Source organism: Haliotis asinina, chromosome 7 (assembly GCF_037392515.1).
Source record: "Haliotis asinina isolate JCU_RB_2024 chromosome 7, JCU_Hal_asi_v2, whole genome shotgun sequence".
NCBI classification, from domain to species: Eukaryota; Metazoa; Mollusca; class Gastropoda; order Lepetellida; family Haliotidae; genus Haliotis; species Haliotis asinina.
The window spans coordinates 60882657-60900160 of record NC_090286.1 but is presented as its reverse complement, the minus strand read 5'-3'; the positions used below and the strand labels follow the sequence as shown (position 1 = coordinate 60900160).

Here is a 17504-nt window from a genome sequence, read left to right as displayed (position 1 = left end):
AGCAGACGTCATTTTCCTCAGAACTGTCAACAATGTCTGCTGAAGATAAAAGAAGGTTGATTTTTGAGTTGTGTAATCAAGGAATTGATGATGTAAATACATTGGCAGAGAGAACAGGAACTCCTCTTTCTACTGTGTATAGGATTAGGAAGAATTTTAAAGAGGGAAAGGATTTTGGGCACCAGAAAGGAGCAGGGAGACCCAGAAAATTGGACTTCTCAGATCGCGTCCGGCTGGGAATTTTAGCGTCTAAAAAGCAAAGGGCAAGCATCTCCAACATCAGGTATGAAATGATAGAAAGGGGATCAACAGTTGTATCAAATTCTACTGTTAGAAGAAATTTGATTGATCTTGGATGGGAGAAAAAGACTGGAATTCCTTCTCCTCTCATGAAACAAGAACATAAAGACAGGCGTGTTGAGTGGTGTTTGGCACATGAAAACTTTGACTGGGAAAATGTGATTTTTACTGATGAAAGCTCAATATGGGTATATCCCAATAATGTGAAAATAGGGACAAAGTCTGCGTCAGCACCGTTGTATCGACGACCTAAATACAGCCCAAAGTTTCATGTATGGGGAGGGATCTCCTTATTAGGAACGACCCCGCTGTGTGTGTTTGAGGGAAATCTGACAAGTCAACGCTACACTAACATATTAGATAACTTTCTCCTTCCAAGTGCACATGTGTTTTATGGAAATGGCTGGATTTTGCAGCAAGATAATGATCCTAAACACAACGCAAAACATGCCAAGCAGTGGTTTCAGGAGAAAAATGTGACTGCATTACCATTTCCTGCATATAGTCCTGACTTAAATCCCATTGAGAACATTTGGGGGATGATGAAGGAATGTGTGAATCAAAAGGGGTTGACAAAAATTGAAGACATGAAGAGAGAAGTGGTCCGATACTGGGACAGCATAACTCACGAAACGCTAACCTCTCTGATAGGAAGTATGCCTACCCGTCTTAGACTGTGCCGTGAAGCTCAAGGAGACTTGATAAAATATTAAATTGTTACCTACACAACATGAAAAGGTCAGTTCACTTTCACAATACATTCAGTTTTATCTGATTTGTTCTCGTTTAATAATATGAAATGTTTTAGCTATTCTCAATAATTTTGAACCATACTGTATATCCACTGGCGCCATGATGTCAGTCAGCAGAAATTTCATCTTATATTCGATCACGACCCGTGATGTTTAATGCTTGGAAACATCGCTAGTGAATATGTCAGCGCACCTAAATACACTTCGCGAGTCAGTTAATCCGGAAATCACGTACAATACCTTCTAGACGTATATCTACGTATGGCGGTTGCCACTGTGCTGGAATGTTGACTTCTGTTGATAGTCCTGGGAAAGAGATTTCTAAATCACCCCTTGTTTACGACACGATAATTTACCTTACCTTCGCTTGGCTAAACAAATAAACCCATTATTTTCCTATGTCAGTTCTTTTGCACCACAGGAGTAAAAACCTGTACCCGGCTCGCCATAACCAAAACAGGTAGGGGGGATTGAAAAGGCCTTTGTGGAATAAATAAAGAGTGGTTAATTGTCGATACACATCTATCCCCGGCTGACTGGGTTCATTGGATGTAGAAATGTGTTACCATTTGAAATGGCGTATATTTCGTGGTTGGATGAGGGATGGCACAGCTGGATGGCAGGCAACGTAAATATGTTCAGCCAGGTAGGTCTGCTCTGACCCATTAGCCACTATACAACACCCGAGCAGATCGCACAGTTCACAACCTTTGCCTGAAGGTCAAAGAGATCTTCAAACCAACGTGATTCAACATGAGTGTGTATACAATGTATACAACAAACAGACAGTGTGGGAATTTTTTATATTCATACATAAATCCAAAAGCGGTGATGTCATATATACACTAAGGTAAATGCAACCTTTTGTGTGCTCAACAGGCATTTCACACGACACGTTAGAACTTACAACAAGCAACCGATTATACATTCGTTGAGTTTCAGTGAAATGGAACATTGTCAAAATCAGCTATCAGTGTTGTGCTCTGTGCACTTCGGAACCGATTCACAACTGCAAGTGCTCAGCTGTCACAACTACACAGGAAGTCTGCTTTCCACATGTACAGGGCTGTGGTGTGTAGTTTGAATCAAACACCACCCTTGTTTTTCGCTGTTTTTGACAATGTTTCATTTCACTCATACTCAGCGAATATTGAATCGGATCCTTCACTGCATGTTCTAATATGCTGCTATTTAAAGTACTCACTAAGCGCACAAAAAAGTTGCATTTACCTTAGAGTACAAATGAGCCCATCACTAATCAGCTAATGGTGATGCGTGGTCCGGAGTCCGTCCGCGAGTTCAACCGCACGCTTGTCACGCACATCCTGGTCTGATTATCGACCTTGATACACCTGATGAACCCCATGTGGGTGGGTGCAAGACTATTATAAACGGTGGTAAACCCGGAATCACCCTCAGGTGATGATGCTGAAAAGGTAACTGCACGTACCATGTTGGGTTATAGGATCTGGTTTGGCTGTTGTTTGACACTGAGCAATATTCCAGCTGTGACAGCGGTGTGTAAATAGTAGAGTCACCTAGTAGAGGCATTTTAAGTTGTACAAAACAAAAAAATATTAACTATTTACTATCGCACTGATTTCATCGTTTTGCAGACACATGCGTTAATATGAAGACGAAAAGTACCGTTATGTATTTGATTGCTAGAGTTGATAATTTGCTTTTAATGACCTGTAATGATTAACTATGTGTTTAACACATTTATACACATAACACGGAGGCCCAGGTATTATTGGCAGGTGTTTGGTCCAGTGGTTATGAAAGACTTGACTCTGCAAGTACAGTTTCCTTGGCACTGATAGGGCGTGTAAGATCTGTCCCCACGAGGTCTTCACCATCCACGGTGTCATCCTGTCTGACAGGGCTCTGAAAGTATAGACGTGTGCATCACCCTCAACCAACTTGAAGTAGAACATGTTTCATGAGCAAAGTATTCACATACAGCTTGTGTTCACCTGTTATCAGAGCAAATTTGTCCATTGTTGGACAGGATAACCACATTTCAACGTATGGACTCCAAATACACCCCTTCAGCTAACAGTCCCGTCATAACAAAACACGAAATAGTGAGAAAAGATAAATTTCCTAAGGACTTGTTACTATCTGCATTTCAACACCAACCAGTTCATAAATCCCCGAGCATGTGGTTGACGTGGATCTTAGTGTGTCCGGTACACACCAACACTGGATGTCCTTCAGGTGGATAAGACAGTCGGGGTCAGCCGGCGTCCTGTTGCCTCCTACAACAAATTGTGTGGGCGTTGTACTAAATGTAGGAGTTGACACTAATTTCCCATAACGATGACAAGAACCATCACAACCACGCAGAAAATAATCCAAAACTGAAATAATAAACACCCTACCAAAGAAACACACTAACCAATAAAACCACCATAATTTTGAACTCCAAAAAGAGACAAACCCAATCGGCAACAGTATGCCGTATCAAATGTTATGCACAAAATAATACACACAGCACAAATATGAATTGAAAAATTCCGATTGAAATATATCTCTCTCAACGTTAAACGACGTCTGAAGGATGCAGGACGCAGGACCAACCTGTCAGGAGACTGGTAACCGACCCGACCAGGAGGACTGTCGCAATAGCTATCGACGTGAACAACGTGTAGGAAAGGCTGTACATGGCATCCAGGCCAGATCTGAAGCCATATGTTTATATTACGTCACGGCAACAGAAATCTAAGTATGTACTCAGTGCCATTAAAGACGGTCAGGATACTGGTAACACTGTTTCCCAAAAGTTGTAAAATCGTCGTTTATGTTTGCAGAATAACCCTACAAAAACACACCAGGCCGTTGAAATGTCATCCTTAATTTCAAATGGCACATTTGTTATTCAAACCATCAATATTATAATCCACCTGCTTCTTAATGTCAATGATTTGCACGTGCAAGTTGCTCTTTCCATGGAAAATGGTACCTGTTTGAAATCGCAGCTTAAAATGAGACGTGTTTTGACACTTGCTGAAAGGGGGTCAACCTTTTGAAATTTTTTCAAATTCAGCTCAGCGTCAGCTTGCAGTCCGCTTTAATGTGAGTCAGAGTCAGAGTGCTATTGGTAGACTATGGCAGAGATTTCAAGCCAATGTGTCCGTGAAATATACTCGTCGACCAGGTCACCCCAGAGTAACAACAGTCCCAAATGGTAAGTAATTGATTAATACTGCGTTACGTAATAGATTCTTTAACGCAGCGGGTCTGTTGAAAGAACACTTCAATGCTAACGATCCATCAACCTCAGCTATACACATATCGCCCACCAACATTGGATCTCCCAGGACTCCACAGAGCTCTAGCAGAGGAATGGAATGCAATTCCGCAAGCTTTTTCATGACTTTAATGAGGACTATGAGAACAAAGTGCACCTGTTTCTTGGACGCTTAAGGTGGGTTCACCGAATGTTTTATGTTGGTCATGTCCATGGGTTGGTCTATACAACTGATGTTTGATAGAGCTCTTTGAACGTATGTATGTCACGATGTGTCACTTTTGTGAACACATTAAACATTATGATGACACTCTTAATTCTATTTTTCTGGAAACCTTTTCTTTACATATGATATATATAATTTAACCTTTTATTAATGACTCCCAGTATTTTTTATAGTATCACTTTAGAACTGTTATCCCTAAACCTTCTGGTAACTTCAAACCACAGATTCTCCACGTATGATCCTTGTGCTCACTGAAGTGTCTCAAACAGTTTCTTTGAATACAAAGAAGCCATTCCATGGATGTATTAAAGAGAGCGGTTCATTTTTGAGGCGTGTTTGGTGGTACATTTTCTAGATTCGGTCATATTTCCGATTTGGTTCCTGGTTTGAAGCAAGTCTTCCATACTTCTTTGAGAGACCTTTTAAAAGTTAGGAAGCACAATATTGAGTACAATTCAGGAAATCCTGCCATGCGGCTGTACAGGAATCTCTGTCGAAACGCCTCACTTCCAATACATAAGAAGTTAGTATCCATTACGTTTCAGACATTATGTCATCCGATAGTGTTACAACATCACCTTGGAAAACAATGACGCCATTGAACAATGGATACAATAAGCAGTTTTTGTGATAAGCAACAAGCAGCAGATTATGGAAACGAAATATATGGATAATGCGGTTTCCATTTCGACAAGCCCCATAAAACGTTCTTTTTCCAAATTAACGCTCAACGAAAGTTTCTGAACAGATTCACTGATTTGTGAATTCCTTTTCATGTGTCCCAAATACCATACTGCCGTATATAGTAACATATAACAACAATGTATTATATCTGGAAAGCTACTAAATGTTACATAAATATGCAAGGTTTTCAATTGAAATACACAACAGTCAGAGATAGTGATTCTAACATGCTACAACAATACAATGTACCTGTTCTTGTCGACCTCTTCCTGTTCCGGGACTAGGGTGCTATTGACGAAGGATGGTGTTGTCACGTTGAAGCCTGGACAGTTGTCTGTAGGGGCTGAAGGAAGGTAGTTGCTGGCTGACCCAGCAGAGGAGAACATGGACCCAAGGGACAACCACAGCATGAAGCTGACCCCTGCCAGGAGACCTGTTATGGCACCCTGTCCATTCAAGGAACATTCTTGTGACGAAGTTATGCTTCGTGCCATAACTTATGGCTTAACAAAATCTCCAAAACAGTCATTGTAAATGATAATCATTACAATGTTTGCTTTGTAGATGATTTGCCAGAGCAGTAAATAGTGATTGGAAAGTTGACATTATTGTCGTTCGACTAAAAGTATTAGTGGACATGAGGCTTAGAAAAGATGATCTGAAATTTATCTGTTGTCATATTCTTGATAATTGTGATGATACTCTGTTCACTAAACCACTGGGGTCAATGGTTCTACCTTTATATGAAGCTTGAAGATATACATTAGCCTAAAAAACATATTCTACAGGAGTTTGTTTTTACCTTAGCATTGGCAAATGGAAACAGAGCTCCAAGGTAAAACAATGCATTCAAAGGACTTCTAGCTGTGGATAATAGAGTGTACACGATCTGAAACACGAATATGTACATAAGCCAAACTACTCAACTGGCATTCTTGGATGACATGTGAAAAGGGAACTGGCGTGTTTGATATCAAAGTCTTGCAGTGAGAAGCGCAAACAGAGGCAACGGAAACAATAAATAGTTTCCTTCCCAGTTTTGCACGTGGGAAATCGAACCTAGTGGTTTCATGTTTTTCCTAAGACTATATCTCAATTTAGAAGAAGTAGTTAGTTAAAGAGTTGGTAATGATTGTAGACCTCAGGGATAAACAGTATCTGTTCTAGTGATTTGTCATGAGGACTAAGAAATCATTCTTCACTGAGGCGGATTAATGTGGGCGGTGTACCAACCTGGTGCAGAGATTTCGATCCAGCTGAAGACACGATAACGGCCAGTACACAACTGAGGACACCGGCTATCACCACTGGGTATGAAATATATTTAAAACATGTTATTTTATTTATTTTCATTTATTTTATTTTTATTTTTTGAAATCGACAGAGAACAACATTACCTGTTACTTTGGCGACTAGTACGCCTTTGAACTCTGACATATTTGGCCTGCAGGGTTTGACGATGTCATACCATGTTATGTGGGCAACAGCTGATAGACAGGACGATACGGTGCTGCAACAGCAACGAGCCCTCAACAGCCCTGAATGCAACACTTGTACATGAAGCATGTTGAAACAGGACACGAATCTTTAAATACCACGAAAACATGACGTTCATACATATGTAAGTGTTTGAGTAAGGGAGTGTTTAACGAGGACGTATGGAACATTCAGGCACAACAGGCTTTATGCATACTGGACGAATGTGGACAATCCAACCTTTGCCATGGGCGTTACGTTACTTCCCTACTCTGTCACTTCTTTGGTTTTCGAATGAAACAGTTAAATGTGAGATGCCGACTATTAAAACAGAGACGTGTTTTTAAAACGGATGTATTTACCTGAGTGAAGCACTGGAAAGGGCTGCTAGGAAAAATCCTGACATTCCGGGTACATTGTGGAACAGGTCCATAATGAAAAAGGGCAGAATCTGGAGTTGAGTAATGTACAGATATATTTACCAGTGTCAAAGGAAATTCTGACATATACCATCAAGTATTTAAATGTTATTTAAAAAAAGTAACCGTTTTTTTAATGAAGACATACCTGATTGAGAGAGTTGACTTGCTTTGACGCCACAGGGTCACACCGTATATGATAATAGTACCCGTATGCAACAATCCCCTGAGAGAGGCCAATCAGCAGGAGGATGGGAAAGGCAGGGATAGTGACAAGTAGTGCCCTGAATGTAAATATCGTTGATTCTTCCATTACTGTTGTTGTATTCACTGATGTATCAGGTAACGTCTGTATGTTGATAGTGCTAAATCCAGTGATATTTATGCACAGCAAGTGCTATTTCCACGGACATGTGTGTACATATCAAACGTTGTTCACTAGTCACGAGTTGATTTAGCCCTAAGGGCAAGGGGGACATAAAGGGTTCATTAAACCATGGGAACGGAGGGATCCGTGAACAACGTATTGATCTTAACGAACACCTCATGTTAATTTTGAACTGTCTGGAGCACAAGTATAAGATCGTAATAAGGAGTACCGGAGAGAGGCAACAGTAACACGAAGTACCGAACTCCAACAGTTCGGCATTGCCAGCGCGTAACAATAAAAATATAACGGGAAAAGGGCCTATACCCACCTCCTGGTTTCCCCGAGTGACTTGGCTGACGAGATACGCTGGAGTGAAGATGGCATATAAAGATAACCAAACCCCGCCAGGATTCGACCGAAGAAGAGATTCCACACCGTATGGCGCACTGTCGGGTCATGGTCAAGGCTTCGTTGTCAAACAAAAGTTAACATATAGTTCACAGTTTATTTCATACTGTTTCAAAGATTGTAAACTGATGGGTCAGACGGAAACATACATTTTAGTACTCATCAGTACAGATGTCTAACGTATAACACTAAATGTCACCTGAAGGTCAACCTCCCAGTGTCTGATGCTCGGCCCCAAACTTCCGCAATCCCGCCTGCGTCCAGTGTACCCTGCCGATGAGAGTAAAGAATTGAGAATAAGAATCCACACGCTGTCTACTTCTTAAAGGCACAATTAAATAACATTTCTACCACGTTTTGACTTATATTGTATATATATTGGGGCATATGCATACATTTTAGCTTCCTATTGTTGCAATGAAAGACACACTATCCCTTGCGACTTGCCTGAAATCGATAACTGAACCTTCGGGACGAACAGCTTCCAAACATCGAACACTTGCCATATATGCCATACAAACATTTGCACTGTACATCGGAAACTGCCGCACGCGGTGTCGTCGGTGTTTGCCGACTTGATTTCTACCACAAGTTGTATGTATTTTTCTAGGACTCAGCGTGGGACTGTACAGAACGTCCCAAGGGACATAACTCTTCGGGTTTCACTTGAAAGAATGTTTGACCGGAGGAGGGCGCGAGAGTCGATATATGCGTGAATTCGTTCGAACCTTTTGATTTAGCATAGTATTCTAATTACGTATTTTAATATATATATATAAGGTGAGGGCATATAGTCTATATTAGTGAACACGGGCAAACTGTAGCGCAAATGGCGTTGTGCACCATTAAGAAACTGACCAGTCTTCATGAATGCGAGCAAAACGAGCACTGGTTGGCAACGTACCTTCCTAGTAATTTACTTTCGGTTCGAAAAATATTTTTCATGTCAAAATAAAATATCGCCACCATCCAAATTATACACCCTACTTCTTCACTTGGTTGTGCTCTCAGACGTCCTGTCCCATGTTAAAGAATTACTGAAGTGCAACGCATGCTATGCGTTCATCGCCTGCATTCCCACTGCAAGCTTCCGGTTCAAAGGAAGAGGTTATTATACTTGTTTGAATTACGTGTCCGCCATATGGAATATTTCCGGAGTTACCTCCCCTGCTTCATCCCCCTCGCTACGCCAGAAGTCTTTTTATGTCTTTTACGAAAACTTTTACAATAACGACGACAGATAAGAAAAAAAAAAGGTCCAGCAGGTTCATGGTAAACTTAGGCAATGTCTGCTTATTCTTGATCCTCTCTCCGTTTAAACTGGCAGAGGGAATGGAGGTGAAGGACGATCTAAATACCACGAGTAGGGCTGAAAATGATTTGATAACATTGATGACAGAAAAAAAAAACGCATTTTGACTTGTGTAAAAGTTCAGACTATGATACCACGTATCTTTCAGTGTAAGTTAGACGGTACAACCTTGTATGAACCGAATTGTGTACATTTGTTGTAGAATTGAATAGTCTATTGAAATTAAACATATGTTCATTTACATAAGCTTTTGGTTTTCTTTGCAAGTTCGGTCAAACGCACTGTGTACCTTCTTTTGAGTATACTCTAGTTTTAATGTTTTTCCCCTTAACATCCGTGATATCCGTAAAACGTCGGCCCCTGAAATAAAGTAACCCCATTCCCCAAATACCCCGAAACAAAATATGAAAAATTAGGACACCTTTATAATAACCATCAGCATCCCTGCCACCATGAGCGTGAGCTGCATCACGTCAGTCCACATGACAGCTTTCAGTCCGCCCTGGAAGGACAGGTCAAGCTGTGAGGAGAGCTCCGCCATTTACATCCATACCTTTTCCACACCATTTAACATTGTGAATATGTGCATAGATTTTGCCTGTTGATTGTAACCAGAGTAAATCATTGAAATAGCATGTACTGTATCTGATCATTTCACGGGTGCAGTTATGTTAAGCATGACAAGACAACATAGATACTTTGGGATTACACTCTCCCAGCAATAAAATTATCTTTTCGGGAGTTGAGTTATTCGCCAGAACACAAAGTCAGCATAGAGAAACTATATCTGTATCTTACTTTTGACCACTTTCATAAGGCTCTGGGCCATGCGGACCCGTGAAGGTCCGGGGTAGAGTAGGCCTTCAGCAACCCATGCTTGCCATGAAAGGCTAATATGCTTGTCGTAAGAAGCGACTAACGGGATCGGGTGATAGGCTCGCTGACTTGGTTTACACATGTTATCGGTTCCAAATTTCGCAGATCGATGCTCATGTTGTTGATCACTGGATTGTCTGGTCCAGACTCGATTATTTACAGACCGCCGTCATATAGCTGGAATATTGCTGGGTGCGGCGTAAACCTCAACTCACTCACTTTGGACCATGCGAGTCGTGCCAGTTTACACCTGTCATGGGGACATAAAGTACATTATCAAGACTAAGTGTTGTCAGACTTCCATATTAGGGCAAGCCGTGGTGGCTGAGTATGTTACTTTGTGTGCTGGCGCATAGTGCCACTCTGAGAGAGTGGTCTGGAAGATGGGACTGAACATTAAGAAGTACCGGAATTTGAATATTTACTGAAAGTGTATTAAAAACTTTACAATAATTTACATTGTAAACAAGAGTTCAAAGTTTGAGAAAACAAAGGTCTCTGTATGACGACCAACTGTAAATCAGTCATTGAGATGGTAATTTGTAGGTATAATGATGTAGGTGTTTTGAATAGTCCCGCACTCGTTTACTGATACCCATATAATACGTGGTCACACTTACAATGGATGTGTAGATGACAGTTATTGACGTGGTCACCGCCATTGCAGCAAACATGGACAACCCAGTCACTGACATTGAAAAAAGGGATTTTCTTTCATGACATTGATTATACAAGTGCAAAATGTAAGATTTTAGAATTTTCTTTCTTAACTGTAGCTTTGATTTAGTTTCAAATTATGTTTTAGAAATAATGCAGAAGATTTGCATGTAATTTCTATAGATAGAAGTAGCGCCGTGTGATTTCCTTGTGCTATCCCCCTGTGGGAAGTGACATAACGTGCCGTCTATTTAAGGCAAGAACAATGTCAGAATAATTTGAGAAACCTCACAATAGCAGCTGTTTCACGCAGATGAAAACAAAACAATCAATACCAGTCTCAGAATTGTTTTCTTGAAGGTTGCAGAACAGCAGGGATTGTATGACTTGTCAAGAACAGTGAAGTACCTTGTTCTATAGCGATGGCCTGACCGTATATGACAACACTCATGTACTGCAACTGTGTTAAGAAAAGAATGTGTGAAAAGAGATCTGTGGTAGTATCTGTCATTGGGTACAGCTTATTGAAAAAGGCGGTATTACTTATGTTGGACACTTACATATAATATCATAAAATACACGAATATAATGATAAATATATGAAAGAAGATGCAATATATATACAGTTTAACATAAAGGGTGAGATAATATTATGTCATTATACGCTGTTCATTGTTCTAAAAGTATCGGGTTCACCTTCTTGGTCAGAATAAATATATACATTACATAGTGTAGCCACGTCACTGCATGAGTTATCAGTCGGAGGCGCCTCGAGCGAAATCGTCTTTCAAAGTACTGTAAAAGAAGCAATGGTTAGCTTAAGTTACCCTGATTCATGTGACCACAGGAAGGTTGTAATTGGGATATTTCTGGCATAATCGAAATCGTCCTTCGGAGAACTCTAATGGAAAAACAAAACAAAAAATACAAAACAAAACAAAAAACACCCCAAAACCCAAGTTCTAATTGATTCTGTGTGCATATTTTGGCAATGTATAACTGAAGAAACATGAGTATATGGTCTTTCCACAATGGGGCACTTGAAGCCTCATACCTCAAATGGTGTTGACAGGTTCAGTCTTTTGAGGAAAGTCAAAGTCACAATGACTTCAATGATGGTCCCAACTGCATTTCCAATCTCACCAAGGATAAGTTCAATTCCAAAGGCATACGACTCGGCTGGCGATCCTAACATCATCACAGACGACTCCGACGTCGCTATTAAAGACAGCGCTACAGGAAGGAATGTCATGGAATTGCTTGCGACAAGATATTCGTTTGTACTGCGCCCTTTGCGAGCCTTCACGGCGTAGTAAATCCCAATGATGGTGGACCCAGCAAGCATCAGCCCGAACACCACGTAGTCCCATGGTCCGAATGTAACCATACCCATAACTGCAATTGAAAATATTTTCAGAGGATTTCAGCTGTGAATATAAATCAATATTTCAATTGTAGTAACGTTGAACGACAGAGTTTAAGGTGCAAGGCATCTGAAAAATAAGGGGTGGGACAGGACATGTGACCTTTGAACATGTAAAATGTATTTAAAATTAATTTTTAACCAAACTTGGCGTAGGTATCTATGATGATAAGAGGTCAGAAATGTACTTGGTCAAACAAGGTGTTGGACAAGGGAGGGTTATATCCTCTTGTTTGCCCCCCCCCCCCCTTTATATTAGTGCGTGAGTGAGTGAGTGCTATAGATAGCCAACAACTGAAGGTAGATCACCACTCTAGGGCTCCTTTTTATCAATGACCTAATTGCATCTTTAAAAGACATTAACTATGGTATCCGTGTCTTTGTCATGTACGTTCTGTCTTGCTTGCTGACGATGCTACACTCAGAAGCGTATCACTTCATATTGTCTATCCATACGCTTCTAAATGGCGCGTTCAACTATGCCATAATGTAGTAAGATATTTAGGAACATATGGTGAAGTGATACCAATGATTGAACACCTCTGTTAACGTCCGTGCCTTTCTTGACCTGCGTATGATGACTGTTCAAATATTCAAATATCGGATGTATTGGCCAGAGTGATATGTATGGTAGAGTGTCTGCTGGCGTGTGAGAGGAGAGGGTGTGTGGGATAGGGTAGGCCTTGGAGGGTGTGGTGGCGATATGTCGGTGTTAGTATACTGATTAACCTTTCTGATCTGTGGGTTATATCGTTTATACTTTCCGTAATAGAAATCCATTTACATTTTCAAAAACTGACACTTCTTATATGTGAGGATGCACTGATTATGTGCTTATTATTATGTGTTATTATTGTATATAACATACCTATTGTGCTAATTATAGAAACAAAACATGTTGTAATCTGAATAAAATTATGAGGAAACATGTCTTGTTTTGTGAAATACGGTAACGGGTTTGAATCACTAAGTATGTTTGACAGCATAGCCGGGAGAGCCACATTCGATGTTCACGCAAACATGACAATTGTCGGGAGAGCCACATCAGTTGGAGCTATCTGTTTCGGAGATGTGGCTTCCCCGGCCTGTAACCCTACCATATATGGGGGTGTGCTTTTTAAAGTAACCTCTCAACAGAAACTAGAAGTGAAAAGTATTGTCAGAAATCAGGACAGAATGTAAAGTTGATTCACCCAGGTGTATTGGACTGAATGGTTCTGGCCTACATCCAATAACGTGTGTTAAGATATGGCTCAGAATGATTCATAGTCTCTATGGTTGTGAATGAATTACATCAAAGACCAACAGGCTGAACAAATAAGAAGGTACTTTGTTCGTCTTCTGCAAGGTGTTACTTTAAGGTCGTCATCAACATCTACTATTGCAAATCTGGGATTATGGGGACTAATTGGATACATCCACAAGTAACTACTATTTCTTTGTAGTGTAACATCTTTGCAAAACCTTTCTTTTGTGCTGCTATTACAACTTCACTAAAATCTAACAACATCTGTGATAATCTCCAGACTCGATTATTTACAGACCGCCGCCATATGGCTGGAATATTGCTGAGTGCGGCGTAAAAGGCTCACTCAAGGTTCAAACATGTCATTTCACGCAACAATCCAGACTACTTACTGTTATCGTAATCTCTGGGAGCCAGCACATGCCCACCCTAATTATAATTTTCTTTTGCAATCAATTATGTGTCCAAATAAGGCAAAATATGAAGAGAGTGCGCCTTTTGTAATAAACAAACATTTGGTTCTGATTTCCACATGCTTCTCCATTGTGAAAACTTAATGCAACAACGAAATGTTTGCGTACTTAATTTATACACTTGACGTTGAAACTTACGTAATATTGAAATGCAAGATGAACAAGATAAGCTGTCATTTCTTCTTGGAGTAGAAACCAACTTTTATAACTGTATAGATGGGACATCTTGTTACGCTTTTCTTTGTATGTATATGGCCTGATATGTTATGCAGAGTAATTCTCTTCACGCCATAAACGTCTGCACATATGTCTGTAAACACATGTAGTTGTTAATAATCATGTTCATGTTGTAATAACATGATGTTTCTGTTTGTTACCGTCGGTAACTACTGGAGAAATAAAGAATCTCTCTGTCAACCCGTAACGAAATCACCAATTTAAGTGTAAAATATGTCAGAACATTTGCACTTAAATATTTCTAAACTATATACCACAATTGAAGAAGAACATTTTCTAGAATAAGGACAACAAACAATTTGCTTAAATGAACTTGAGCATAAATTAAACCATGTCCAGTTTAAACCATGTGCATTTATTGCAGATGTTACCACAAACTGCATGGGGATAATGATATATATCGCATTTAGGATAAATAATTACACATTCTGGAGATCGTTACATACGCGAAAACTATACATTTACGACATCAGCACCTAACACATGTGTGGAGCATGCACATGACGAGCGGGACTACGGATTTTACACTGAAGAAAGTTCTGTTTCCCAAGTTTAAACTCTCTTTGCTTTGTCTTCTGAGAAATGTTTTTACCAAAGGTAGAACTTCAGACGGAAAGAAATGATATAATTATGAAATAGACATTAATTATGACTTTTAACATTAGTGAGAACCTGTCAAAAGTAGGAAATTCTTAAGTCCTTAAGTTTATCAAAAGTGGGATCATGCTTTGTTGGTGCTGTCTTTCCAAAAGTATACTCACGTGTCAAATATTCCCGTGGATTATCTGGATTAACTGGATTAATCGGATTATCAGTTTCGCTGTCTCTAGTTCAGTGTCACTAGATCAGGAACTCCTCGCTCTGACAGTTTGTAATGTAACCCTCCACAGCTTCTCTACAACAATAAAGACGAAGTATGTTTGATATAGTTAAATGCTAATATTGTAACTCATTTCACTATTCCATCAGAATGGTAAATACGTATATTAACATGCAGCAGTTTTGAAGCAATGTATTCAATTGTGACAGTCACCGTAGTTGTGAATACATACTGGAAAAAACCCTCAAGGTCCAAATAACATTTGTGGTGGTTTATAATTTATTTATTCATCGAACCTAGAACATGGATGGATGGAACTTTATTACAGACCGAGGGGTAACTGAGTTACATATTTAATGCAAGCAAAAACACAAATCATTAACGAAACATGATGTTCTGCTCGAGTGACATGTGACATCTGTTAACATAAACTGAACATACGTAGTGAAATAGGCGTGTTAAACGGTAGATATTATGGGATAGTGCCCACAGAAGAACCAGCGTGGGGCTTTATGGTCGCATGGTGGTTGACAACACGCTTAATTCGTGACTGATACATTTGCCAGATATTATTGAACGTTCGAGGAAACAACGACGTAGGGCGTGTTGTTCTCTTCCCCCCTCCCCCTCACTCTCTCTCTTTTTAAACCGTACATATTAGTAGATAAGCTGCAGATAGGACTGACGTGTATAAATAGATCATATGTCAATAACGTTGTCAGACAATCAAGTGACCGAGTTGTTGACAGGGCGTGACATTAATGGTCCTAACTTGAAACACAGAAGGACGGAAGAATTATTTATATCACAGGAGTGAGTGAGTTAGTGAGTGAGTTGAGATGTATCGTCACATCGGCAATATTTCAGCCACGTCGTGACGAGAACAATATAAGTATAGACATAATAGTTCATGGTATTCTTACGACAGTGTATTTTCTGTAATTTGTATTCTTATTGATTAAGTGATAGTTAATATAGGGTCACAGTGTTTATGGTTTTGAGTGATATGTTATTAGGGGTCACATTTCGTATCATCGGTAATAGTTTTTAGTGGCACGCCTTTGAGGTAGCGCTTCAGAGTTACCTCCCTTTAGTGTGTTTCGACTGTTGGTAAACACGAGGTCGATCGCGAAGGTTCCATACTTCGCTAGAATGCTCAAGAATCAGTTACTGTGTATATAAAGGCTGGTTGTTGTGTTGACGACACACACGGAGTTACACTGGAGTTGTGTCACAAATATACATCTGTCTGCCTATTCGTCTGATTATCAACATCGAGCTACATCCAGGACATCCCGCTTGCGTAACATTTAGCAGAACTGTTTCTCACTCTCACTGAAAAACACTACTTTGGTGAGTGGAGGTTATGTTTGTGACCCTTTACATTAGATTTGACTCAGTTGCATTTTTCTTGAAACCTCTATTGTGAATCTTTGTATCTTGCTCTTTGGTCAATACATATTATCGAATATTTGGGACTTGTCTGTGTTATATTTTGCTCGTACTGAGGGGATTTCGTATACCTTTTGTCATGGCAAATTATTCACCGTAACAGTACATTGTAAAAACCTGTCCATGAAGGACAGTAAAACCAACTAGTATATCACAGTAACAAGAAATATAACTAACACACACCTCTGAAATAGAATTGCAAAATGGAACAATACAATAATAAAAAAAGAGGTTGAGGATCGCCAATAACTTAAGGTAAATCACCACTCTAGGGGTCATAGACCCTAGCTGGATTTATGCCATCCCTTCAGCCATTTGAGATTGTACTGATATTTAGCCATAATAAAACAACGCATATTCTACAATTAGAAACACGTGTAGAGCTAAACTGACTCTGAAAGTTGCAGGACCTACGTACCCTCTCAAGAGGACAAGGATTTTAGAGTACTTTAACCCTCTTTGAGGATACAACCACTAACTATCGTTGTTTCTGATTTAGTCTACTGATTATAAAATATCACTTATATACTCACAGAACATATCGTTCACATTTTATCAATCAACTCTATTTCTTTTAAACACTCAATGATTAAACGATAATGGAGAGATCCTGTACAGTTTTGACAGTGAAATATTTATCCCGTCTGATGGTTCTACGCAGGAAAGATTTCGAGGAGATAAATATAAAATGTGCCAGTGGTTCTGGAAACCCATTACGAAAGAAAGTTTTGGTAGTTTTCTTTCCTGTAGTCAAATCTTCCTTTCCTGCAGAAATACCGGGCAGAATTTCATTCAGCAGCAGCAAACTTATTCACTCACTTACTTAGTAATAGTTATAGTAATGGTGGATTTGCATTGCACTTTTCCATACATGGGCTTCATCTTCGGATAGCTTGATATGGAATTTATTTAAATGATTTGAAGTAATTTCAAGATGGAGGGGACGTAGAAGACATAACATCTAATCAAAATGAACTGAAAATAAACAGCATTTGGTGACTACTTTATGAAAGTAATCACCTCAAACATGAGTGTTTTGCCTTGCATTCCCAATGTTTTCAGAGATGAGTTCAGTCCGAAAAAAACCATGTACATGTATTCAGTGCGTGTAAAGATGGCT

General features: G+C 39.7%; 1 protein-coding gene across 1 annotated transcript; it reads right to left on the bottom strand.

Annotated features, from left to right (window-relative positions):
* Positions 1 to 2704: 2704 nt before the first annotated feature.
* Positions 2705 to 15007, bottom strand: LOC137291556 (sodium-coupled monocarboxylate transporter 2-like). The gene is made up of 17 exons (XM_067822935.1): positions 14874 to 15007; positions 11788 to 12128; positions 11460 to 11528; positions 11142 to 11193; positions 10697 to 10764; positions 9622 to 9702; positions 8088 to 8158; positions 7809 to 7946; positions 7259 to 7394; positions 7054 to 7142; positions 6613 to 6725; positions 6449 to 6522; positions 6018 to 6104; positions 5465 to 5661; positions 3636 to 3736; positions 3195 to 3313; positions 2705 to 2939 (listed from the first exon to the last, which is right to left on the bottom strand). The coding sequence occupies exons 2-17, from the start codon at positions 12124 to 12126 to the stop codon at positions 2829 to 2831; spliced, it is 1845 nt and encodes a 614-aa protein (XP_067679036.1). The 5' UTR covers positions 12127 to 12128; positions 14874 to 15007; the 3' UTR covers positions 2705 to 2828.
* Positions 15008 to 17504: the final 2497 nt, after the last annotated feature.

What these genes read in the sequence shown, in the direction of transcription:
- LOC137291556 (XM_067822935.1), bottom strand. Translation starts at nt 12,126, where the DNA reads ATGGGTATGGTTACATTCGGACCATGGGACTACGTGGTGTTCGGGCTG. An exon ending in TGCTGATGGTTATTATAAAG is followed by an intron (nt 8,159 to 9,621) that starts GTGTCCTAATTT and finishes TCTCATCGGCAG; the next exon opens with GGTACACTGGACGCAGGCGG. An exon ending in TCACTCGGGGAAACCAGGAG is followed by an intron (nt 7,395 to 7,808) that starts GTGGGTATAGGC and finishes ATTTACATTCAG; the next exon opens with GGCACTACTTGTCACTATCC.